The sequence below is a fragment of the Stegodyphus dumicola genome, chromosome 1, assembly GCF_044657685.1.
Source record: "Stegodyphus dumicola isolate Sdum_Otavi_A_Nest chromosome 1, ASM4465768v1".
NCBI lineage: Eukaryota > Metazoa > Arthropoda > Arachnida > Araneae > Eresidae > Stegodyphus > Stegodyphus dumicola.
In genome coordinates this window covers 282,177,598-282,204,355 of record NC_140768.1, presented here as the reverse complement: position 1 = coordinate 282,204,355, position 26,758 = coordinate 282,177,598, and the positions used below count along the sequence as shown (strand labels likewise).

General features: G+C 35.6%; 2 protein-coding genes across 2 annotated transcripts in view; both read left to right on the top strand.

Moving 5' to 3' along the window:
* LOC146999566 (uncharacterized) overlaps nt 1-21,623 on the top strand; it is a 42,806-nt gene extending 21,183 nt beyond the window's left edge. Inside the window, exons 3-6 of the mRNA XM_085807818.1 lie at nt 3,289-3,358; nt 3,488-3,541; nt 8,813-8,896; nt 19,561-21,623. Coding sequence (XP_085663944.1) covers nt 19,594-21,615 — 2,022 coding nt within the window. The 5' untranslated portion in view covers nt 3,289-3,358; nt 3,488-3,541; nt 8,813-8,896; nt 19,561-19,593 and the 3' untranslated portion in view covers nt 21,616-21,623. The remainder of the gene's footprint in view (nt 1-3,288; nt 3,359-3,487; nt 3,542-8,812; nt 8,897-19,560) is intronic.
* A 3,311-nt stretch (nt 21,624-24,934) lies between these two features.
* On the top strand, nt 24,935-26,242 carry LOC146999565 (uncharacterized protein F54H12.2-like). The gene is made up of 2 exons (XM_085810326.1): nt 24,935-25,487; nt 25,575-26,242. Exons 1-2 carry the CDS (start codon nt 24,935-24,937, stop codon nt 26,240-26,242), a joined length of 1,221 nt encoding a protein of 406 aa, XP_085666452.1.
* The last annotated feature ends 516 nt before the right edge of the window (nt 26,243-26,758 follow it).

Here is a 26,758-nt window from a genome sequence, read left to right as displayed (position 1 = left end):
CACACTAATTTTTGAAAGATAAGTGGCCAGAAATCAAAGCCAATAAAGTTTGCGTACAAAGCGAAGGAGGCGGGGGATTTCTTATCTAACTTTTAAACTTCAAACTTGAGAATGCAAAGAAGGTTACACTTTCAAGGTCATTGACTTCCGAAGCAAATTTCACGTTGATTGGAAGTTGCTATTTCTATTTTCTTTGACGAAAATGACAACCAATAAAGAAATAAGTTATGAGACAACTAATTATCAAATTGAGAGATGAAGGTAAAACTCTTCGTTATATTGATAAAACCATTGGAAAACCATTTTCTAATGTGCAAAGAGTTATTCAAAACTATCTTGACACTGGTAGTCTTGCTGTAAAACCAAGATGTGGGAGACCGAAGAAGCTAACGCAGAGAGAAGAAAGAAAAATTCCTTTATGAATTAAACAAAATCCTAAACTTTCTGCTGCAAGCATTGCAAAAGACATTTTTTTAACTAGCAACAACGAAATTTCTCCTGAAACTGTACGAAAAGTGCTGCGAAAGTCCGATTATCATGGACGCAAACCTAGGTCTAAGCCATACATTTCCGAGACAAATAGAAAGAAAATAATTGCTTTTGCCAAAACATATTTAAACTCTTCGCAGGAATTCTGCAACAATGCAATTTGGTCAGATGAAAGTAAATTAACAATATTAAAGTTAATGGCCACCCTATTGTATGGAGAAAACCAGGAACAGAACTGAATCTGAGAAATTTAAATCCAACTGGGAAACATGGAGTTGGCGGTGTGATGGTATGGGGGTGTATGTCGCGTCGAAAGGAGTTGGAAATTTTCACATTATTCATAAAGTCATGGATAAGGATGTTTATCTGGATATTCTGAAGAAAAATCTACGAGACAGTGCCTGAAATTTAAACCTTTCTAATACCTTTATTTTCCAACAAGACAACGACCCGAAACATACAGCTAAAACTGTGAAGGAATATGTCCTTTATCACACTCCCAAGACAGTTGCGTACTCCTCCACAGTCACCAGACCTCAATCCAATCGAACATTTGTGGGCAAAATTGGAGAAACGAATTCGAAAACACAATATTACGTCGCGAAATAAGCTAATTAGTAAATTGCAGGAAGAATGGGCGAAATTTACGTCGGATGACACTGAAAAACTAGTTCAGTCAATTCCCAAACGTCTGCAAGCTGTTTTGAAGAATAAAGGATAACCTACAAAGTATTGAAGTAATGTAAAAAACTTATATTTCGCTTTTTTTTTTTTTTTTTTTGTTTGTTTGTTTTGAAAGTGTACGCAGACTTATTGGAGGGAATTTCTGAGTTTTTTTGACAAAATATATTTTTGAAAATATGTAAAAAATATTACACTGATATTATTTACTTTTTATTTAAGCTTACAATTTTAGCTAATAGAAGAAAAAAAATGCAATGCATTTTTCTCTGCTTTAAGTGTTTTTTTAATTTAAAATTTAGTCTGTACGCAGACTTTTGTGACTAACTGTAATATAAAAATCTTGACCGGCTGAAGGAAAAAATGATGCAAACCAATAACGAACGTTAATTACACGTTGTTGTCAAATGTGTGGACCGTAAGTGGATATCGGTATCCCTTCATTTTCGTCCTTAGCAGCTCATAAAGATGGAAATTGAACTCAAACATATTACGTTTTAGACATCGTATAAGTGTGTAGAGATTTTAGGATTTTTTTTGGGGGGGGGAAGCGGTCAGGATGAAAAATGAGCAATCGCCTTCGCCGAGAATCGAACCACGGACCTCTGAAATACCGGCTCAGTGTGCTGTCGAAGGCACGCCAGGAAGGTGGGAGAAATATTTTATAAGTGAATTGAGTAACACTTTTTCAATGTATTTCACAGTCACCCCATGAAATCCCGCCATTCATTCTCGAGATCAATATACAAAAACTGAAATTTTTGCAATAAAAGTCCCAACTTTTTTGTAACCCGTGTGCAGAACCAGATAAAAGTTTGTTTTCTAATATTTTCAACACTTTCTGATGATAAAAATGGCCGAAGTAATTCTTTACCGTTCCTTTTCTTACTTTTTCCAACAGCCTGAAATAGACTAAATCTTTACTGAGAGGCGCATTTCGACTTTGCGACAGGAAACTTTAGGCAGCGCACAAACGAGTATCAAAGTGTATAATGCAAGGTGTAAACCACCTCTCATTAATAATAATAATGGCTATAAAATTAAAATTTTATGTATTATAGATGTTTTTTAATTTTATGTATTAGGGATGTTTTGAGTGAATTACCTAAAAAATACACAATGCCGTTTTGAATATCTTTCTTTCATGAGACATATATGTCTTTATACTAAATATAAACTAATAAGGACTCTCTAAGCAAGTTTACAAGGCAGCAGTATGACTAAACGTCCGTTTTGCCAAAAAGCATTGTGCCCACGGAAGAGTTTAGTTGAGGTGGAATTCATGGTCTGGGGATGTTCTAGTATGGACTGGGACCCTTAGTCCAACGATGCGTACTGCATTATTTTGGATGACAGCGCTTCTTATGCTGTGGCAGTTTTACGGGTTGGACCTATGTTACTTTAAGGATTACAACGTCATCTGCCATGTTGCGAGGTCCATAATGGATTGGTGACAGTGGGGTTAGCTGAAGGGCTGTTCTGCCCAAATCCCACACGTGAACCCTATCGAGAGCCTCTGGAACGACTAGATATATCGCCAAATTAGGGAAAGTAAGAAATGCTTGGCAGGATCTCATCGAATATTTCAGGAGATCAGGTGGTTAAATGCAAGACGTTTTCCATGTGTTAGAAATTTCTTCACGAACACATCCTTATTTATCAAGAACTATCTTTATTAATCAGTTACCCATATTAGTTTATCCTTATTAATTTTCCTGATCACTTTATTAATTTATTCTTATGGGAAGAACAGCACTAGTGGCATAAAGTGCTCATCGTGTTACTATTAACCTACAATTTATTTACATACTATAAAAATAGGAGAGTAATTATCACATCATCACTCCATCTTCATTCCTCATCGTCGCTTACTCGAGTCGAGTGCTCGTCTTTTACGTATTTATATAATTTAGTTACAGGACCATTGCCTACATTCAGGACGACGAAAAGGTGATAGGTTCATTATTTGATGCATATGCATACTGATGAAGTGCTGTCTGTCACTAAAGCGTGAGAAAGACGTCACTGAGGGGTTTTTAATAATATTTTGCGCTTCCCTGTTACCCCCCCCAAAAAAATCTGATTTTATTTATTTATTTATTTATTTATTTATTTTAGGCTTTCTCCAGTTAGAGGACAATTTTTCGATTTCGTTCTGACGGTCGCTGCCATCTTTTAAGTTTCTTTGGTAAGTAAGTACTAGATTTGAAAATCTGTTTTTCACCCCCCCCCCTTGTGTAATGCGTTTTAGATATATTTAACTGCTTCTTTAAAAGAACATGTGATAGAGGATGAATACTTTTCTCCTATTTTGCAGGTTCTACTGTGAAAATAAGAAAATTTTTATTTTGCAATTTCCCGTGCTTGATGGGTAAGTGTCATAATTTTCACTTATTTATGTCTTGATTATTAAAAGCTATCATGCGTCCATAGGCAGAAGTAAACATTTTCATGTTTTTCATAATTTGATAGTCATGCCCCCTTTTCGTAGGCTAAAATCAGGAGAAGAGACTTTCAAAGATATTGAAAGATACAGGACCTTACTTTCAAGTTGAGAGAGTTGCAAAAGGGAATCAGGTTCTATTTATGTGGTTTTGAATTCCTTTCCATCTTCACTGCTGGTTCCACTGGTACGTTAGAAATTTAGCTTTACCAGAGTGCGTTAGCACCTTTACCAGAGACCTTCAACTGAAGACTCAAAAGTATAGTCCAGGGTTGTCTTCATATGGGTGGGTAAATGCTCTGAATTTTAAAGGGTGCTTTTAGAAATGTCAAAATGTGCAAGAAATCGGCGAACGTGGCTGGCATTGTGCTCTGCTCCGGCTCTGTAGTAGGATTTCTACATGCAATTTACTCGGCTAGAATGATAATATTACTGTTGGATGCATCAAAACTTTATATACACTTGGTGTTTTTAAACTCTCCAAAGTAATACTGAAGTGAGATTAAAATTCAGCTATCCTCCTGATCCAGCATATGAAACCATTGTCACATCTTAAAACTTTTCCACTCATTCTAAAACGAGTAATTTCATTTCGCATTCTCATCTCGTTAACATTTTTAGATCATAAATATCTTTTATTTCCGTGTTACTGACTGTAGTATGTGCCATTTTCTTGCGTAAAATATGTGTATAGTGAGATTTTCGCGAAACAGTTGATCTTGCTAATAAAGTCTAATATCCTTGTAACGATTTTTATAACGTAGTTGCTCTTGACATTAGCATCTTACGTTTTATCTAATTTAAATCTTATATTTAAGTCGCAAATGTTTTCAGAATTTTAATAAAATAACATTTCTGGGACACTGAATTTTAGAATTTTATTCTGAATAAAAATTTTTATAGGTACTTTTCTCACAAATTTTTATTACGGCAACAGGGCTATCTAAATTTTTGCAACATCGAGGGATCGGCTTCCATTAATTGTCTTCCAAAGTGAACTGAAGTTTACTTCTGGAGACAGTGTTTGGCGGACTTGTGCTTAGACTGAAGAGGATCAAAAACCACTTCCACTGAGAGGAAGATATCAACTAAAAAAATTCCAACAATATTGTGTGATACTCTCAAATTCAGGCCTTGGAAATGTACGATGAGATTTTATGAAAGTTTACTAAAGTATATAATGTCGTTTGATATCTATCGTTCAAAAAGAATGCATGTTTTATAAAGCAGCGGGGAAGGGCAGCTGCTTGCGACATAAGAACACATTCAAAATTCTTTTTAGGTACATTCTAATACGGTTTTAAAGAATAAAAAGATTTAAATCATTTTTACTTTCCTGAAACAAATATTGGCTTCAGAGTACACTTGGTTATGCTACGGAGCTTGTTCCTTTTTAATCGAGCTTGAGCGAGACGCCATGGTTGCAGGTCTTGTTTCGCCAAGATGTAGCACCACCCATTTTGCTTATACGTTGATACTTTTTTTGTATGCTAGTTTCACTGAACTATAATTAGTCGCTATTACTAGGACCTTAAATATATCTTCATGAGGAGAGAGTTCACATACAAAACCTTATGGGCAGAACTGTCCTTACCCTATGGATTGCTTCGTGTGCACTGAAGTGTCATTCAGTAATATAATGATAATGGCTTATCTGGAAACGCATGCGATTGTAAATTATCCGTGGGTATGGTTACGAGCTGTGTACTGTAAAAGGATGTGTTTTAGTATGTTAAAGAAGAGCATGGATCTACATCTAAGCATTGAAAGAATTTGACGAAGAATAAATCCTTGCGAGCGCTATTGGCGGTTGCCCGTCACGTGGGTGGTCATGTACAGAAATATAATTATCCCGGCGAGTGCTACTTGATAACGCTTATGAATGTGTAACGCTTCTGCGGTGCTCCGAATATGCGGGTAGCGATGCAGGAACTTAATATTAGCAGGATTTGTGAATGCAATATTAGCAGGATTTGTGAATGCCAGATGTAGTTAAAACGAATGGAAGATAAAGCAAAATTTTATGGAGGAGGTAGATGGAAAGCAAACTTGGAGGAAGAAGTATGCGTAACGTTAGTTGATAAATGTCTTGAAATCATCCGTTTGGAAGTAATATCGTACTTGTTTGTTACGAGCAAACTAGGATGCCCCTATAATTTTGCAGGGAAAATTATTCTTATATGTTTGCAAAGTATTAAAATCTATGTTAGAATCAGCGTTTGAGGCAGACGAAGGAGTATGTCAGAATGGACCTTATTATAGCAGTATAAATGCGCTTTTTTCCACGCAGTGTCAGGGAGAGATGATATTTCGAGGAAGCAATTTAATGTTCTGGGAATCTAGTGGCTTTGCCAATATCAGTCGGGACGTGTCGTTTCCACTGACTGTGTGGTATTGAACCTCAGTTCTTGGTATTTCGGGCACTGGCTCGTTAAAAGTGTAAACGCGTTTTTTTTATCACAAGGTCGTCAAAAAGAGGAGATGTTTCGAGGGTACAATTTAATTATTTGCCAGTTCCAGTGGCTTTGCTAATAGCAACCGCGAAACGTGGTTTCCAGATGAAAACGGTATTAAAAGCTAGATACATCGCTATGGTGGTTTTTCACATGTATCGTGTGCTTTCTTGGCCATTTTTCCTCTTCCCATGTCGGCTGATGGGAAACAATTTGGATATCGAACCATTAATATTTGTCCTTCATCTTAAAGACACAGTGTGTTTGTCATCTGCGAGCAAGCTGTAACAGTCTTCAAAGTATATAAACTTTCTCGTTACTTCACATCGAGGCATAAGAATTCCAATTACGAAGCAAAGTCCGAATATGAAAGAAAACGGGGGGGAACTATCTAAGGCAGGGCTTCTTAAACGTTTTCAGTCGTGACCCCTTTTATCACAGATTTTTTCGCGACCCCATAATATTTACGAAATTTTAGCATTGCACAAATCCGACACAGTGTGAATCCGTGAGTTAAACTGGCAATTTTTTTTCACTTATACTGTAATACACTATTGCAGTTTTAGGTCATTAACTTCAAAAATTTATAATTTTAAGACATAAAACTGTGAAAATTTTAAGTAAGTAACAAACAATTACGTGCAAAGCAAGTAAAAGGAACGTTTATATTATAAAAAAAATGCGTCGAAACGTTATCGTTTTTTGCTTTCTCGGTATTGTCTTACCTTTATCTATTTTCTGATACATTGTGTAAAAATGTTTGGTAATTGGAAAATTATTATAATAAGTTAAAAGGAATATTAAAATTGCAAAAAGTTTTGGCGGCCCCCTGCTGCAGATCCCCCGACTCCCAGTTTAAGAATCTGTGATCAAAAGAATTAACGGATAGACAGATGTTTAAGGAAAGTATACGTTATCCAGGAAGCAGGTTACCTTAGAGCTAAACTGTAGCTATATGCTATTAATAAAATTAATAAAGCTCTCAGTGGTAGGGCAGTTCGTTATGCTGTCCAGACAAGAAAAAAGGATTTTGAAACTTTAAGCTTTTCTCGAAAAACGATGACTTCTAATGTCGACGCGATCAATAAACGTCACGTTAGTCACACATTTTCCAGTTTAAATTCTTCTTTGTAGCTATGGATGAAAGCACTCATATAAATGATGCTGCGTAAACTAGTTACTATGAGAAGTATTGATGAGAACTTTGAAATTACCGAAGAAGTGGTATGCATGCGGTCGTAAAAGGGAACTATAAAGGAACGTCGAACTTTTCGTTAATTTCTGGAAGTCCTTTGAACTTTGAAAAAACCAATAGCAAACATCCGTAGCGTTACGACCGATAGAGCACCCAATATGACAGGAAATATCTGGATTTATAGGATTCTTTGATAAAAATTATGTAGGGAACAAGGTTGTCTTATTCTACAAGATGCTGTTTTTAAATCTGCATTGAATATGAAACCTGTGAATAAAGTAATCGTGAAGGTTATAAATACTATTCCATCTCGTGAACTTTAATCAGTTTCGAGAATTTTTTTTATTTCATGCAATCTGAATACTCTGCAGCCTGATCCCAAAGTTTACCCATCCCTAAAATAGAGGATTCGGTCGAGAATTCATTTTGTAGGACATCGGTCTCGATCTTAGTAGCTACAGAATAATGTTTGCTATGCATGACGCTGAAGATTCTATTTGTAATAAATAATAAGCACCAGCTCTCTGCTACGTTTGAGCTTGGTGAGCTTCTAAATTAAATCTTCATGCCAGATGCAGATATCTTTGCCAAGTGTAGCATAGGAAAAGCAGTGGTTTGTTGCTTATATATAACGGAGCTCACAATTTCTACAATCCTCACTAGGTGCATGATGATGGATAACCATTTGGAGAAACCAAACTGCCGATCTGGAAACGAGCTCAGCTGGTTCCATTCGCTTCGAAATAAAACGTTGAAGGATTAAAAACTGAACAATGGGAGTCTGAAGTTTCTAGGAGCCCACCAGCGACCGAGCGATAAAGTCGCTGAACACTGGTAGTTCGGTCCGAGGTTCCAATCCCGCGAACGGGCTGGCTGCATGGGTGTGTTCGTGGTTTTCTCCATGTGTAACGTGTATACGAGCCAGTTTCTCTTAGAAAGTCCTTCATGAAGGCATCCCTCCCCTTAGGTAGCCCTAGTGTACTTTGCCATAATTAAATACGCCTACACATACAAGGCAGTATTTAATGCATTCTGTAGCAGTAAGGAATGCATTATCAATGGCATTTTTTTCAGTATGGAGCTGTTTATAAAGAGATTTGCTGAACAGCGTGAAGTATTGGCAAAGATTCGCCGAAACATTTGAGAGAGAGGATATTTAAATGAATGACGTATAGAAATTTCTAATGGAAATATCTTTTTATTGACCTTTATCAGTTATCCTATAAGTTTTCCTCATGAATCAATTTTATTGACCTTTATCAGTTATCCTTATAAGTTTTTCTCATGAATCAATTATTTCATATGAATTTATTCTTATCAGTTTTTCTTTTCAATTATTAATTCATTTTTATTAATTTCTTCAGTAAAGTGAGTAGGTGATAAGTTGTTTAAGTACCTAACCAGTTATCTGATACATACATACATACCTACCTATGCTGAAGAAATTCTGGCAGTAAGGCTTAGAATTTTCAGTGGCTGTATTAGTGCTTTGAATTTTATTTTTATTTTTAAAAATACTATTATTGATCGAGTATTATTTCTCAATTTTAGGGTCTTCAATAACAGTACCCTGTACAATCGATTTCCAAATTTCATTCCGATATTGACTGCCATCTTTAAAGCTTTCTTTGATTAGTAAGTACTAGATTTTGTTTTCACTTTTTTTTGTTGTTGTTGTTTCCCTTATAATACATTCAATTTTATTTTTTCCTTTAAGAATATTTGATGTATGATGAATAATTTTTAGCCATTTTGTAAATTTTACGATGAAAATAGTTTGGCCGTAGAAAATTTTCATTGTAATTTTATGTATATGGGTATATGAGCAATGTTCTTGAAAAACTACTATGTAAAGTCACAACTTTCTAGGATTTCCAGCCATTTTGGAAGTTTTACGATGAAAATAATTCGGTTATAGAAAATGTTCATTGTAATTTTATGTGTATACGTATATGAGCAGTTTTATTGAAACACTACTATATGAAGTCGTAACGAAAATCGGTATTGTTTGACTCGCTAAAATAATAAAAACAGTGGCTAGGGGATATACGTGATGCTGCATCCGAAAGAGTTAAATGCTTTTAAAAAAACGCTTCTGCTTTTGATTTAAATTTATTGGCATAAGAGACAATGTAAAGTAAAATTAATCTATTGTGGACCTCAATAATTACCCAATACGAAATATATTTAGAACGCGTTTCAGATTATATTATTAAGAAATGATAAATTGGAAGTGGTTACCAAAATCTAAACTATAACGTTGTAGAGTCATTAGGTTAATTGGAAGCAGACAAGATGAAAAATATGCAACCGCCTTCGCCGGAAATCGAACCACGCACCTCTGGAATACCGGCCCAGCGTGCTTACCGTTTCACCACGAAGGCACGCTAGGGAATTGGGAGAAATACCTTATATACTCCCCTTTTTAAAGGGCGACTATGGGTTTAGGGGACCTAGTCGCCAAATCCTGGGTGCGGAGAATCATCATCCACAACCCTTTTAGTTCGAGCACCACTTGTAGAGTCATTAGGTATATTTTTGGATGCAGGAGAGATGAAAAATATGCAACCGCCTTCGCCGGGAATCGAACCACGGACCTCTGGAATACCGGCCCAGTGTGCTACCGTTACACCACGAAGCCACGCTAGGGAAGTGGGAGAAACCTCTCGTAAAATTTATAGTTGGAGTAGTTCAGTCCTCTTCTCGAGGAAGCTGCTCAGTCACTTCTGACTGGCATTACCTATGAAGAAGTCATTGTAACTTCTTTGAACGTAGACTAAGTAGGGCATGTACCTTTGCTTTATTGAGTAGTATTAATTTACTTTAACGGTTTGGAGGTATATATACCAAAGCAAAAGCACAAATAACAAATTGACTAGGAAAAAAATTAAAATATGCTTTTCAAAATTGAAATTTACAAGGCAATAAAATTCTAAAAGCACATTCAACATCCTTATTTACATCCAAATGACCAATGGTCAGTCTAATTATTAGTTAGTGGACTGTAACTGATTAACTAAGTAATTAGACTTCATTCACATATTTGTGAAAGGCATTCTGTGGTCCACACATACACAGCTTCGTTTGCAAAGTAAGCATTTTTTCTCTTATAGTAGCGATGGCAGCACTATCCGTTGCAAAGGGATTTAACATTCCCGCGGATGGAAACACGAACTATGAAGAAGCTATTTAAAAAAACTTAAAAACCAAATAAATATGCTTAACTACTTAGAAAACAACATGAATAATCGGGTCAGTCCATAACTCACGTGCGCTGAAAAATAAACAAGGTATAATAAAGCGCAATTTACGAAATAGCAAAAGCAAAAAAGCTGTTTAATTAATTAAAAATGTCTTCATTTTAGTTTCTTCATGGTAAGAGTTTTTTACCCATGTAATTGTCTCAGCCTATTCAGAATTGTCAGAATATACATCAATTTTCTCTATAAAATTAATTTTACACACTCTGATTTTTGCTTTCTCCCAAAAGATTTTTTCCTTTTTCCTGTTACAGAATTAGCTGGGGTAATTTTTCTTTAGGATTTACACATTGCAGCTTGCAAAGTTTAAAAGAATTTGAAGGCAAGATTTTATAGACCCACGATTCTAGAAGATTCCGAAAAAATGTGGCAAAATGAAAAATTTTTTCATGGTATTAACATGTAATGGATTTATTTTACAAAACGTTTGCGATGAATTTCTTACTTTTTGGAGAACATCTGGAAGAACAATGAAACCATAATATTTGAATGTTTTACTTGTGATACTCGAATCCTTTTCTTAACATCTTCCCTTTATTTCTGCTACTTTTCACTAAACACTAACATGGAAAATATCAGAAATGCTTCTAATCTTATCACATGGACAGGCAATATAGAAAGTAATTTTTTGATTATTAAAGAAGTTGAAAACTGACAAGTTCAAAGAGTCATCTAATGTTGTAAGAATCATAAGTTTGACCACCGTTTATTTTGCTTTAAAACTTCACTGTCCTCTCTTATTTTCCACTTCCGTCCAGAATAAACTCGTTAAATTGTTTATGCAAATTGTATCTGCTAACGCTTAAGTATTTGCCAAGAACAGAGTTATATGGAGAGAGAGAGAGCTTTCTTGCCACTGTACTTCACGCGAGCTTTCAATCAGTTACTGTCCGTCTTTAAGGCCAGAGATTTAGTCCTCTTGATATCTAAGACGTATTGTAGTAGTTTTCAGCAGTTTGCGTTCTACATACGTAATAATCTGAAAGGCCAACCTCAGTGTTAGTCATCTGTTTAAAATATTCAAAGTTTAGCTCTTATTTAAATATAGTTAGTTAGTAGTACTTATATTTTTACGTTCAGACCACAAGTGGTTGGTCTTTGTATCTCGAAGTATGGGAGCGCCTGTAATATCGTGGAGAATAAAGGGTAAAGTTAACCCTTCCTGCTTGTGTTGTCCATTCCACACATACTCGAATATAAGCTTGAGTACGCTCCCTGTTCCCATTCAGGACATATGTTCCCTAAACAGATGAGACGATCAACCAGTCCTGATAAATGGGTCTTAATGGATCATACACAGGCCTGGCGGTAGGCATATTCCCAGCTGCTGCAACCTCTGTGAATCCTAAATCCTGCTGCCTAGTGCCTTTCTAAATTCTGCTTCCAATGCCTGCTCTAAGTTCTAATAGTTTTGCCATTTCTAGATTTTGTTGCTCTGTGTGTTATTTAAATTCTAAAAATTCTGCTACGCCAGCTCCGTAACCGACCTTTACCATATATATTTCATATTTCTTCTGAATATTCATGTTACTAAAGAAATAAAATTAGCAGGCTTTTCTGTAAATTTCTTTTGTATTTTCTAAATGCGTCTAGTGTTTTTATTATTATTATAGGATAACAGAAATCAATTAAATCCGAAAATTCTAAAATTAAAATGAAACGTATTTAAGAAAGGAACTAAATACATAAAGAGAAAGAAAATTATACTTCAAAGATATGTACAATTATTATTGTGTAAATTACCCAGTTGTTTATAATTTCAGCCATTACTATAATTTCCCATTTCTATTTCCTCACCAGAATGTAAATCACTTAGACAGTTTTTAAGCTAAAGCTTTTGGAGTGTAAGACAGTTGTGTGTTTCTGACCTCCGCTTGCTCGCTTCATTAGTTCCTCCCAGCTCTGATAATTTGTAATTATTCGTCTTTGCATTATCGCTGTTCGCATTTGAGTTTGTTATCACGACAGAGTTCCTGAGCCAGCTTAAATTAAAATTAAATTGTATAGTCTTTGACCACTAGTCCACATTTTTAGTTTGAATTTGACGCTTCTTATTTAATTACATCACCACAAGCTGTAATTGATTTTCTTAGCGTAAGAATATGCTTTTATGTTCCAAACAAGAGGATTAAGAAAAAATAATAAAATAAAAAGCTTATTTAAACCTTTGTCTGGCTTTGTAGTTAGTTACTTTTAGACAAAGCGATAATTTGCTCCTCGTCTATGAGATGTTTAGGACTACTGAACTTTTACCAGATCAGGTAAAACCTTATAGGTAGGTACATTGTGGAGAGGTTGACAATTTAGGAGATAAAGCACGCAGAAACTAGCAAGAACATCGATTTGCGTATTGAAACAAATTTCTAATTGTTAGAAGAGATGCTTAAAGAAAAAGAAACTCGATATAGATTAGCCAAAATAAGCGTCTTTTTAATGACATTTATGCTTGTTTTTAAAATGTTCTGTTGAGTGTTGTTGCTATAAAACATACATAAGGTATTTCTTCCCCCCCTCTTCTTAGCGTGAGGTAGTAGCGTGCACGCTCGGCGCGTATTTGAGAGGTCCGTGGGTCGATTCCCGGCGAGAGCATTGCTCCGTTTTCATCTATCGTGCTTTCAAAAAGTACCTAATGTCCCTACAGTGGCGCTCGAACTAAAAACGTTGCTGGGTGACGATATTCCTACCACTAGTATTTGGCGATTGGGTCCCTTTAATCGCCAGGACAGGACTAAGTGTGAGAAGAACCAACACATCGCCATTGGCAGAACTGGTGTTACTCCTTCACACTAACCTTCTTGAGAACAACACCTCTACAGTTTGTACTCACGCCACGCATCGGTGTTAATTGAAACGTTATCATTAGGGCATAGAGAACTTGGGGTACAGAGTATGGCCGGGAGATACAGTTGCTGATGACAATGACATTACAATACAATACATTACAGTTGATGGGGAAATATAAATATAAGCATAGGTACACAAATAAACAAATAGAATTGAAGGGAAAGACATTAAATATTATTTATCTTGGTTAAGTTATTGTGCTACTAATGCGATGTTTTTGGGACAGTGTAGCAGTTCATAGATGGTTCACATTTTATTGTCAGTTCATGAAAAGTTTATGGATTGAGTCATAGTTCATGCATATAGAGTTCACCAGTTCCAGTTATGCCATTTTTGATGTGCATAGCTGTGGGCGTATTGTCTAGGTGTTAAGTCATTACTAACCTTCATAGACTAAGATAATCTATTGCAATGACTATGAAGGCACCTCCATTGGAAAACTGGAGTTTGTGCCAGAGAGGAAGAAGCACTTATAAGAGATATGCGGCACACAGTTCCAATCCGTTACGAAGGAGTGTGTCAATTATGTTGTTGATACTAATGTGGATTCGGTGTTTTATCATTAAGCGTTTGAAGTGTGTTCCTGGTGCTGTGGGATGATAGTCTGCTGTTATTGGGCATTGGAATAAATAATGGTCTGGATCACCCGGATTGCCACAAACGCATATTTCAGTCTCTGAAATGTTTCGTTCATAGAATTACTTTGGGTACGGTCCATGTATGTTGAGAGAGAGAATAATTATAAATGGTGCGCTCAGTATCGACACATGGGAGAAGTGAATGCGTCCTTCTGCCTTGCGGTCGTTGGTCCCATTGTCTCTGCCAGTCTTCTTTGGCCATCACTTTTAGAGTAAACTTCAGTGTGGAGCGTGGCCATGGCATGTGTATGGTAGTGCCTGACTGTTCGAGGGCTACCTGCTTTGCCAGGAAGTCCGGTCTTTCATTCCCAGCGCAACTGCTGTGACTTTTCGTCCATGTAAGAACTAAGTTCTTTTGACTGGAATTGATAATTGTGTGTATCTGTCGGGCTATTGGTGAATTTGTGCAGGGATTTTTAATAGCATAGATAGATGATTGGCTGACACTGACGATATGGACTGTGTCCGTTGGTAGTTTGTGGAGCGCTTGCATACTGTAGATGATTGCTGTCAGTTCAGCTTGGTGCACGCTGTTTAGATCTCTAAAGGTGCCCTTGCCATTCTGTGTGTGAGCTAAGGTTGCATTGAATGGTTGCACCGCTGCCAACCTTTTGTTCGATCTTTGAGCCGTTAGTGAAAGCCGTGTATTCTGTTGTGTCTGGGTGGATTGTCGAAAATGCAGTGCATGTTTTGAAGAGTAAAAGCTGGGTGATGAAAGTACTTTTTAGGCTGATCTTCGTAGTCTGTTGGGTGGAACGAATCATCATCATATGAAATAGTAGTTAGTTATCATACGAAAATAAAAATCCAAGAAAACAGTCAACAGCTGCGGCTTTAAACACATTTGTTGGTAATTTGTGTTTTTGTGATAAAGTAACAGATCATTTATCAGACGATTGTAATAAACTTAACATAGCACAAAATAAGGATATTCTGAAAAGAAATTTTAGATGTTTCTTGTGTTATAAAAAGTTCCATACTAAAAAATTATGCAGAATTAAGGTTGAATGTTTAATGTATGTCACAAAAGGCAACAATACAGAAAGGGTTTATGTGAAAAGGGCTATCCAGTTATAAATGATTCTTCATGTGAACTTCATGTTCTGTTGAAAACTCTGAAATAGTATTGACGTCAGTAATGCCAGAAAAGAAAGAAATTACAAATGGTAAACAAACAAAACATTTCGAGCCATTGATTTTGTTTCACAGGAATTAAAAGTTCGTTGTTTACTTGATTCAGGAAGTCAACGAACATTTATTTAATCATGAAATTTTATCGAAGAAATTAAATTTGCCAGTCGTCGGTAAGAAAAAATAAATTTACACACTTCTGGTAATAATGCTGCAGTGAAAACTACAAGATGTAGGGTTAAATTCCAGTTATGTAATATCGAAAACGAAAGTAAAAGTTTTATTATTGAAGCATTAGAATCTCCAGAAATTTGTAATGCTTTGAAGCAATAGAATCCCCAGAAATTTGTAATGCTTGAAGAATTAGAATCCCCAGAAATTTGTAATGCTTGAAGAATTAGAATCCCCAGAAATTTGTAATGCTTTAATAGAGAATCCTAGGCAAGAATTGAATGAACAGATCCAATCTTTGAATATTAAATTATCTGATTATGAAGATGGTCAAAGTAATCATCATAAAATTGATTTCTAATTGGATCAGACTATTTAGGGGAAATAGTTTCTGGTAAAACAAAACGTTGAAGTTCATCGGTGATGATACATTGATGGGATGTTCAACTCAAGGACTGGTTCCACATTCCTCTTTAAGCATAAAACCATCATCCGTTGGAGTTTTAAACGCAGTTCTTATAAAGGATTTGGATGAGGGTGAGTTAACGTCGTCTGAGTTAAAAGTGTTTTGGGAATTAGAATCCCTAGGTATCCATAATGACTTAAAAGTGTCCGCTTCTGATGAAGAAGCTCTTTTCGAATCAAGTTTCGCATCAAGTTTCACTTTTAAAGAAGGCCGTTATGAAGTACAACTTCATTGGAAACATAACTGTGATAATTTGGAAAATAATTACGGTAATGCTAAGAAAAGACTTATTTCGTTGGTTCGAGGATTTTATAAGAATCCATTCTTGTATGCTGACTATAAATCTGTGATAGAAGAATACTGTAAGCTGGAAATCGTAGAATCAGTAACTGAACAAAATGATGCAGGTCAGAATCCGATATGTTATTTACCACATCACCTTGTAATTCGAAAGGATAAGAATACAACGAAATTAAGAATTGGTTTTTGATGCTTCATCGCATCCTCCTCATGCTCCAGAGACTGATCCTGATGTTGTACGATTTCTGTGGATAGATGATTTGCCATATAATGATCTAAAGAAGCAGAGTACATAATCAAAGGAATCGAGAATGAAACTTCGAAAAAGGAAAGGTAATTCTGTAGACCTTGGAAACCTGTGGTCCGATTATGAATTTGAAACTAGTACATCAGACGATACAGTTATTTCCTCAAAGGGCATTGGGAATGTTATGGGATACTCAAAAGTACGTTTTTAAATTTGACGTCAAAAACCTATTAAATTTTGTTTTGAATTCTGATGATACTAAACGTACAATAATAAGAACTGCGGAAAGAATATTGACCCAGTGGGTTTTCTTTTCCCCTTTACTGTCAGGCTGAAAATAATTTTCCAAGAATTGTGGGAACGAGGAATAAATTGGAATTACCTCAATAATTAAACCTGGAAAAACTGGTGCTCTGAAGTAGAACTCCTGAAGGAATTTTCAATGGCAAGGAAATGCTTTCCGACCAATGTAGAGATCATTGCAGATACATTGCAGTTACTCATATTTTGCGATGCCAACCCTAGAGCTTACGGTGCTGTAGCGTATCTCAGATTTTAAGGAGAGATCATCAGCACTAGTTTTGTGATGGCTAAAACTGGAGTTTCTCCTTTAAAGAAACTAACACTACCGAGATTAGAATTAATGATTGCGGTGGTTGCAGCCAGAATTGCCGATTACCTGAAAGATGTATTCGAAGTGAGCAATATTTTACTTTGGTCAGACTCTTCCATTACATTGCATTGGATAAAAGGAACGGTGAAGGATTAGAAACAATTTATATCCAATAGGGTAGCTGAAATAAAGAACTATACTGTACCGATCCTCAAAACTGGCATCATTGTAAAGGGTACGAACAACCCAGCCAATATACTCACGAAAGGAAAAAGATGTTTCAAATGTAATGAAAGACGGTAAATGGTGACAAGATCCTCCATGGTTAATGTTACCGGATTGTTCATGGCCTCCGAAGAAATTTGAGTGAAGTTAATTTTGAAGAAAAATGAAATGAAAACTACAATGCAGTTTGCATGTAATGTCACACCGACATCAGAACCAGTTCTCAATATAGAAAAATATAGCAAACTGTCAAGATTGTATAGAGTTACAGCTTGGATAAAACGCTTTATACATAACGAGAAAATTTGGTGACAAGAAAGAAGGTCCCTTAGCAGCTTTAGAACTGTCAGAAGCAGAAATGTATTGGGTGAAAACTATCCAATCAAAGTATTTTAAAGGAGAAAGAAATCAACTGCTTAATGATCAGCTAAATAGCAGGGGTATGGAAACTTATTGAGTTCGATCCAAAATTAGATGAAAACAAACTGATATACATAAAGGGAAGACTAGAATTTTCAAAATGTGAAATGAAAGAAAAACACCCATGGTTAATTCCTGGAGGAAACAAATATGCAGAACTCTTAATTATGGAGGCTCAGGTACTACATTTAGGAATATCTGACACACTGGCTGAACTACGGAGCAAATTTTGTAGCTCCGTTTCCAGCAGATCGTGTTCTAGAATCTCCTCCATTCGATGTGATTGGCATTGTCTTTGTTGGCCCGTTGTTTACAAGGGAAAACAAAGAACAGCACTATATTTTATTATGTGCGTGTGCAGTTACATGAGCCATTCATTTAGAACTAGTTCCTAATTTAAGTACAGAAACTTTCTTACTTGCATTTCGAAGATTCTTTTCACGGAGCTGAATATGTTCTACTTTCAACTCCGATAATGCGAAAAATTTCAAAAGAGCTAATATAGGAAATATGGAAGAAAATTAACCACCAAGAAGTTAGGAAGAAAATTAACCACCAAGAAGTTAGAGGATTTTTCGGGAAAACTGGAATTCACTGGAAATTTATCATTGAAAAGGGAGCCTGGTGGGGCGGCTTTTATGAACGTATAGTGAGAACAGTGAAAACATGCCTCAAGAAAATAATTGAGAAGTCGTCTCTTTCAACCGAGGAATTGAGAACTGTCTTAACAGAAATAGAAGCAGTGATAAATGCAAGACCGATTACTTATGTGTACAGTAATTCACAAGAGTTACCTTCTTTAAGTCCTTCGCATTTTCTTCTATGGAAACGTTTGATTTCTTTACCACTGGTAAAATATGATGGAAATGTTAATGCAGATAGAAATAATATGATAAAGCTATACAACTATCGACAAAATTTGTTAGATCATTATTGGAAACGATGGAAAAACGAATATTTGCTAAACTTTAAAATCTGCAAACTGTATAACACCAACAAAGGTCAAAGGATACTTTAAGGTGAATGATATAGTCTTTGATTGGAGACAACCGGTTGCCTAGAAATATGTGGAATATAGGCAAAATTGTGGAAACGTATACTGGACGCGACGGTAAGATACGATCCTGTAGTGTAAAATTTTAATCTGGTATAGTGAAACGACCAATACAACTTTTGTATCGGTTGGAACTTTCAGAATAGACTATATGCTAATAAAATAAGACAATTTGAACTTTAAAATTTCATGTAAAATTCTATATGTTCTTATTATTATTTATTGTTTTGTTATGTATTATTGTAGTATTAATGTAGTTTTTCATTATGTTTTTAACATTAATTGTAGTATTGATAATTAATTATTATTGTAATGATAAGTAAGTATTGTATAATATTGATTAGTTAGATTTAATTAATGAACATGCAGTTCAGGGGAGGGCAGGATGTTATAAATTGATAGTTTGCGACGTTAAGTGGCGCTCCGGACGTCTTGTCTCTGTTGATATTCTGTACGTTTTAGTTTGATGGAAGAACGAAGGTGTTAAGCCTAATAACGATGAAGGCGTGTGCCTAATAATAATGCGTAACCATTGTTTTATATTGTAAACAAAACGTGTGTGTATTAAGAACGAAGCGGATTATCACTTACCTCTGGAATGAAATGCTCTCTGATGGTAACGAAATTAGTAACTACACGCCCCACATTCTTTTTATCTTCGTCCTTCATTTTTCTTCGCCATATTTAAATATGGCGAAGAATCAGTGATGATCCTCTCGAATGACAAAATTTCCTTTATGAAATAGCTTCATTTAGCTCTGAGTGAAAATTTTTAATTTATGGTGTCATTTCTTTGATTTTCGTTTGAGTAATATCGAAGGTATGCCCTGAGTGTTTGAAACATAACTTTTTATTTCATGAGTGTCGTGCTATAAATAGATGCAGGCGTAGCTGAATATATCTCATTTTATCTTTATTATTTTTTAATAGAAAATACAGACCACCAACACCACAGACTAGAGAATGGAAGGCAGGAAGGCTAATGACCCTATTTTGATAGAAAATGATGTGGATTATACTGTGGAAAGAGAAAGTCCAGCGTTTGCCGATATAGAAATTAAAGAAGAGCCGCTGTCACCGAACCCTTCATGTTTGAATGCTAACTCATGTCAAAGAAACGCAGGTAATAATATTTCGTCAAATGATTCCTCCACTTCGCAATCTGCTACAGGAAATTATACTTCGTATGCAAGTAGTTCTTCGATTTCGCGTACTGCTAGAAGACGTATTAGACCGTTTTTATTACATCGTACTTCAAATGAAATCAAAATTGTATACGAAAAATACACAATTGAGTATGGTAAATATGTAGAAGAATATCATGAGGATGATTCTTCAGCAGACGAATCTGAATTACCAAATAGAAAAATTAAAATACTAGAAGAAGCCCCAGAGAAAGCCACTTTTAATCCGTTCCTGAAAATTAAAGATGAACCGATTGATTATAAATTTGCACAGTCACATCGAAGTCTTTTACCACAAACGACATTTAAAAATACTTCTACAGTAGTATCAGTTTCTTCAGGGAAAGACTACATGTCCATTTCATCGAGCGAGGATAATACGAAAGAGCAAAACAATGCAGATAATCGTATATTTCTAGCACTTCCCAGAGTTCAAGAAGGCATTACTGGTGGACCAATTGATGATGAATCTGCACAGTCACATCGAAGTCTTTCACCTCAAACAACATGTAAAAATATGGATACTTCTGCAGTAGTATCAGTTTCTTCAGGGAAAGACTACATGTCCATTTCATCGAGCGAGGATAGTACGAAAGAGCAAAACAATGCAGCAAATCGTCTATTTCCTGCACTTCCCACAGTGCAAGAAGCTATTAATGGTGGACCGATTGATGATGAATCTGCACAATCACACCAAAATCTTTCACCTCCAAACACATGTAAAAATATGGATACTTCTGCAGTAGTATCATGTTCTTCAGGGAAAGACTACATGTCCATTTCATCGAGCGAGGATAGTACGAAAGAGCAAAACAATGCAGCAAATAGTATATTTCCTTCACTTCCCACAGTTCAAGAAGGTATTAATGGTGGACCGATTGATGATGAATCTGCACAGTCACATCGAAATCTGTCACCTCAAACGACATGTAAAAATATGGATACTTCTGCAGTAGTATCATGTTCTTCAGGGAAAGACTACATGTCCATTTCATCGAGCGAGGATAGTACGAAAGAGCAAAACAATGCAGCAAGTTGCATATTTCCAGCACTTCCCACAGCTCAAGAGGGTATTAATGGTGGAGCAGTATCAACATCTGCAGGGGTAGACAACGTGCTTATTTCACCGGATCAGAATCTTTATTTTACTTCTCCGGCTCAAATCAGTTCTGTAACAATATCGCCTTTTGAAAGGAAAGACAGCATGTCCATTTCATTAGCTGAGACTCACGGAGAAGAGGTGCAACGTGATAAGCTTCCTTTCATGGAGGCCCAAACAAATGTCTTTAACACTCAGCTAGCCAGTTCTGTAACACCTTTGGCAAGGGAAGACTGCATGTCCATTGCATTGAGTGAGAATCACGGAGAAGGGATCCAGCTTGATAACCTTTCTTTCATGGAGGACCAAACAAATTACTTTAACACTCAGTGTGATGATTTTCTGATACTGAATGAACTTTATGGTGTGGAGGAAGCCATGGTCGAGATTTCAGCTTGTTCTGAGGAATCGCTTTCCAGTAATCCTGAAGTAGATGGTTCTGAAAACGTAATTTCAGCTTCTCATGAATGCAGTCCTGGTACAGTATCCGTAATTAAGTTCATAGCAAGTCAAAATATTATAAATACATCCAGCATTAATACGAATGATATAAATGGCAAGAATATTGAAGATGAAGAAAATCGAAGCATTCCAGCCTTTCAAGGAGTTAAAAACCAGTCAGCAAGTGAAAGAACCATATCTGAAATTTCAGTAGCAACGCTTGCTAGTAAAAAGAATCAAAGTACTGAAAACAGTTTATAGGTGTAAACTAAAAAGATGTTCTTTCTTTTTTATAAGTAGGTTTATTACATATTTAAATTCCAAAATTCTTAATTAAAAAAAAAATTTCAAAGGCTCTAATCCAGGCCAAACTTACTTGTCAAAACGTGAATGAACTGTATTTGAAATGCATTCCAAGAAAACACTTTTATTTCAAATAATGCTTACATTTTGAACACGAAAAAAACTAAGTAACAAAACACTGCATATCTACACGAAAACAGATAATTGAAAAGAATTACAGCTGACGTTTGCATTTATTTTAAATATGAACTCTTTTTGCCAATGTTAATGGCATAAAATAATATAACATTTTATGACTACGCCATCTTATTAAAAATATAAATCAGTTCTTTTTGTTTATATTTTACTTTGGGGCCATTTGCGGCACTCCCCACTTTCAGCTTTGAACAACTTCTTGGTAAGATCCAAACAACAATTAAATATTCCTTTTCGTTACGTGGGTCTAAATTCTAAATTAATGGTTAAAAAATGTATTTCACAAGAACCTGAGAAAGGAAGAAAGTTAAGACAAAAAGATGTTATTTCTTTTTTCAGCACTTCCAATAGGAACAATTTTCTTATAGGAATCAAAACGAAACTGTATGCTGTTTTTACAAGAGCTACTCTAACACGATGGTCTTTTCCAAAATAGGATTTTGTAATGTCGTGGTCAATGACATCACACAGAGGGCGGGGCCAAAGGCAACGTCATCACACTAGGAGGCGTGGTCACGAGTGGAGTTGAGTTGTTGGTAGACTGCTGGTTGAGTTGTAGACCTCCTGCTTTTCATTTAAAGTTAGTTTTTTGAGATATATGCTCATGGCGCCCTCTAGGGACGAAAAAAGAAAATAATCTATTTAGGAATTGCTCATGACGTCCTCTAGGGACGAAAAGAAAATAATTTATTTTAGAAGTTTCTTTTTTTTAAATGTTCTATTATTCAAAATATTGGATCGATCCATGAAACAAAATATCTCACCAGCTGAGTAGTTTGAAGATTTTAACCACTAAGCTGACGGGATACATTCAGATTTAGGTAAAAAAGTCTATATAAGAAAATGGGATTTGAATCAGCTCATCAATTGCAATTATGCCTGCTCCAGGAGAAGTCACCGTTGCGGTGTGTTTATACACTGTTTTATGCGTTATTTTATCATTCATCTATATTTTTACAGAATTTCATAAAATTCCTTTTGATTTTACGCTACGTCTTAACGACAGTGGGAACTTATCATTATCCATATGAAAAATAATTCAATAGGCTATGAATATGAATTTATCGTATCAGGATCCGGCTCATGTTGCAAGTTTTGGTGGTGTTGAAGCTTTACATCGTGCTGCAGGAGGTAAAGTTTCCAGGAAAGAGATTCAAACATGGTTAGAGGGAATAGATGCGTACACGCTTCACAAGCCAATTCGCCGAAAATTTCCAACGAATAGAGTAATTGTGTATTCTATAGATCAACAATGGCAAGCTGATTTAGTGGATGTTTCACATTTACGTGATCATAATGATGGTTATCGATATATATTAACCTGTATTCAAATGCCCATGCATTATCCAAATATTCATGGGCTATTCCTCTGAAACAAAAGAGAGGAGAAGATATTGTGAAAGCGTTTCAAAAAATAATGAGTCAACGTAAACCAAAATTCCTTCAAACGGATCAGGGCACCGAATTTAAAAATAAAGTGTTTATAAAATTTTCAAAAAGAAATCAAGTTAAACTTTTCAGTACATTCAATACTACTAAAGCATCCGTGGTGGAAAGGTTTAATCGCACTTTGAAAACAAAAATGTGGAAATACTTTACGACTCGAAATACATATAAATATGTAGATGTCTTGGAGAAATTAATAGAAAGTTATAATGCTACTTTTCATTCAAGTATAAAGCGAGCTCCCATAGAAGTCAATTCAGAAAATGAGAGTGATGTATGGTTTACCTTGTATAAAGATCATCCTTCTAACGTTTCTAAATGTATATTCGCTGTAGGAGATGTGGTACGTGTTTCTAAACTAAAGCTTACTTTCGAAAAAGGCTATGAAACCAATTGGACGGAAGAACTTCTTGTGGTGACAGAGTGTGTTAAAAGACATCCAGCTGTGTATAGAATTAAAGATTTACTTGGAGACTCAGTAAAAGGAACGTTTTATGCACAAGAATTGCATAAAGTGAGACTGAAAGAGGAATATCGCATTGAAAAAATTTTAAAGAAACGTATACATAAAAATCAGACAGAATACTTTGTAAAATATCACGGTTATCCCGACAAATTCAATCAATGGATTCCAGCTTCTAATTTACTCTCGATATAAAGTGTGAGAAAATACTGTATTCGAATCATTTATGAAAATGAGTTTCTACGTAACACTTCCGAGCGATAGCTCTATGAATTATTTCCTCGAAAATAAAATTTCACATTTTATAACACGTTTACCTGTTCCCATTGAATTAAAAGGTATGTGGGAAGTTGGTTTGGTTGAATTGCTATATCCGCACACATGGCACAATGTGAATGCAGACAATAACTTAATTGGATTTGTTTTAGAGAAAGATGGTGAAATGTTAGGCCGTAGATTACCTCCAGGATGTTATGAAACAGTACCTGATATTTTAAAAGCTATTTATATTAAAGAACATCAAAACAAAATAATATTTAATTATAACCCAGTAACAAAACGAGTGAAAATCAAAGTGAAAAATAACGCTAAAGTGATTTTACATGATGGGTTAGCACAAATGTTAGGTTTTGAACCTATGGAAATTACATCTACAGATGATAGTTCCGAAACTGTTGTAGAAAGTCCTTTTGCAGCCGACCCCTGTGCACATTATCGTGTATTAATGATATATACGGATATTGTAGAACCTCAAATCGTAGGAGATGTTTTAGCTCCTCTTCTTCGAATTGTAAGAGTAACTGGTAGCGATGGAGAAGTGGTGAGTGCACTATTTGATAGACCTCATTATTTACCTGGGAATCGGAAAATGATAGACACTTTGGAAATCGATATAAGAACGCATATGGGAGCATTTACGCCATTTGAACGAGGAAGGTCATACGTGAAACTTCATTGTTAAATGATGTATCACAAGGACAAGATGTAAAAGAGGCTGCTAAGCGTCGACTGAAAGAAGCCGGAAATATATTAACAGATAAAGCTGCTACTAAAGTGAAGAACATGATTGGTTCTGGACGAGTCAATAAAAAGCAGAAACGTAGGAAAAAGCGTACCATTTCTCACCGATCAAAGAAGGTGAAAGCACAGAATATTTTCTCTTAAAAAAAAAGTATGACTTCGTATATACATCGAGACTCTCCCGTTTGCGTCAAATCTGAATTAGATTTATTTACCATTCCTCCTACGCAAACAGCTATAGAAAAAGGACAGTTTGTGGAATATCACCCTCTCGCAAATATACGAGATGGAGGACCTTTCGAATTTAATATTTCTGGCAGTGGTGAAGACTATATTGATCTAGCTGCATCTTATATACACGTGAAAGTTAAAGTAGTTAAGGCAGACGGATCCAGTTTAACGGACAAAGAACCGGTTGCCCCTGTAAATTTATTTTTACATTCTCTCTTTTCGCAAGTAGATGTAAGTTTAAATGAAAGAAACATTTCATCTGCGACAAATACCTATCCTTATAGAGCCTTCATCGAAACATTATTGAATTATGGGGAAGATGCAAAGAAAAGTTTACTCACCTGCGAAGGATTTTTCCAAGACACTTCACCTAATAAAATAGATGTCTTAGCTCAAGATGCGGATGCTGGACTAAAAGCTCGCGGTGAACTTATAAAAAACAGTCAAAGTGTGGATTTGATAGGACAATTACATTGTGACATTTTTCAACAAAATCGACTCATGTTAAATTTAGTTGATGTGAAAATTAAAATGGTGCGTAGTAAATCTGCTTTCTGTCTAGTTTCTACTGAGAAAGATGCCGATTATAAAGTGATCTTGGATCATGCTTCTTTGTTTATCAGAAAAGTAAAAGTAAACCCTGGAGTCTCTCTCGGACATGTAAAAGCGTTGGAAAAAAGTTCTGCTAAATACCCTATAGATCGAGTATTATGCAAAACATATTCAGTTTCTAAGGGAAGTTGGTCTTTTATGCAAGATAATGTATTTTTAGGATTGATGCCCAAGCGAGTCATTATTACTTGTGTAGAAAATGCTGCAATGAATGGACAATATTCAATGAATCCTTTTCTGTTTGCCCATCATCATGTCAACTTTATATCGATTTATGTAGACGGACAACCCGTTCCATGTAAACCAATGGACCTTGATTTCGAATCTAATCATTATGTGCGTGCTTACCACAGTTTATTTTCTGGATTTAATCGCGACAAAGGCATCTATTTATCTCGAGAAGAATTTGTGAAAGGGCATGTGTTATATGCTTTCGATTTAACTCCAGATATGTATGATGGATCTCATTTTAACTTACAGCATCAAGGCAATTTGCGAGTAGAAATTAAATTTGCTAAAGCTCTCTCTGTGACTCTCTCGGTGCTAGTCTATGCAGAATTTCAAAACGTGATTGAAATAACAAAATCTCGCCATGTACTATGCGATTTTGCTAATTAAGCAATGGACAGCCTTGAAATAAACAGAGCACTCTCTCAGAATGCAAAGACACGAAAAGCATTTCTGGGAGTTTTTGCAAGTGATCGACTCCCTATCGAGATCAAGAAATATCCAAGTTGCTTTATAGCTAATGTAGATTGTGCATCTGAATCCGGTAGTCACTGGTTAGCCTTTTACATTTCATCCCCACAGCATTTGGAATTTTTCGATTCCTATGGACATGACCCATCCTATTTTCCTGGACCGATAGCCAAGTATGCAGAACGATTTCCACAGATGGACTTTAATTCGTTGACTCTCCAAACTAATGTAACAGCAGTATGTGGTCAATATTGCATATACTATTTACATTGTAAATGTCGTGGACAATCTCTCAATGTTTCATACCTCAACATATATCTAATGATATTAAAGTATATAATTTTGCAATCAAGAAATTTCATGTAAGATCTTCTTTCTATCAATAAATACATTTAAACTTTATACATTATGTGTCTTGTCTCATTTAATATGGAA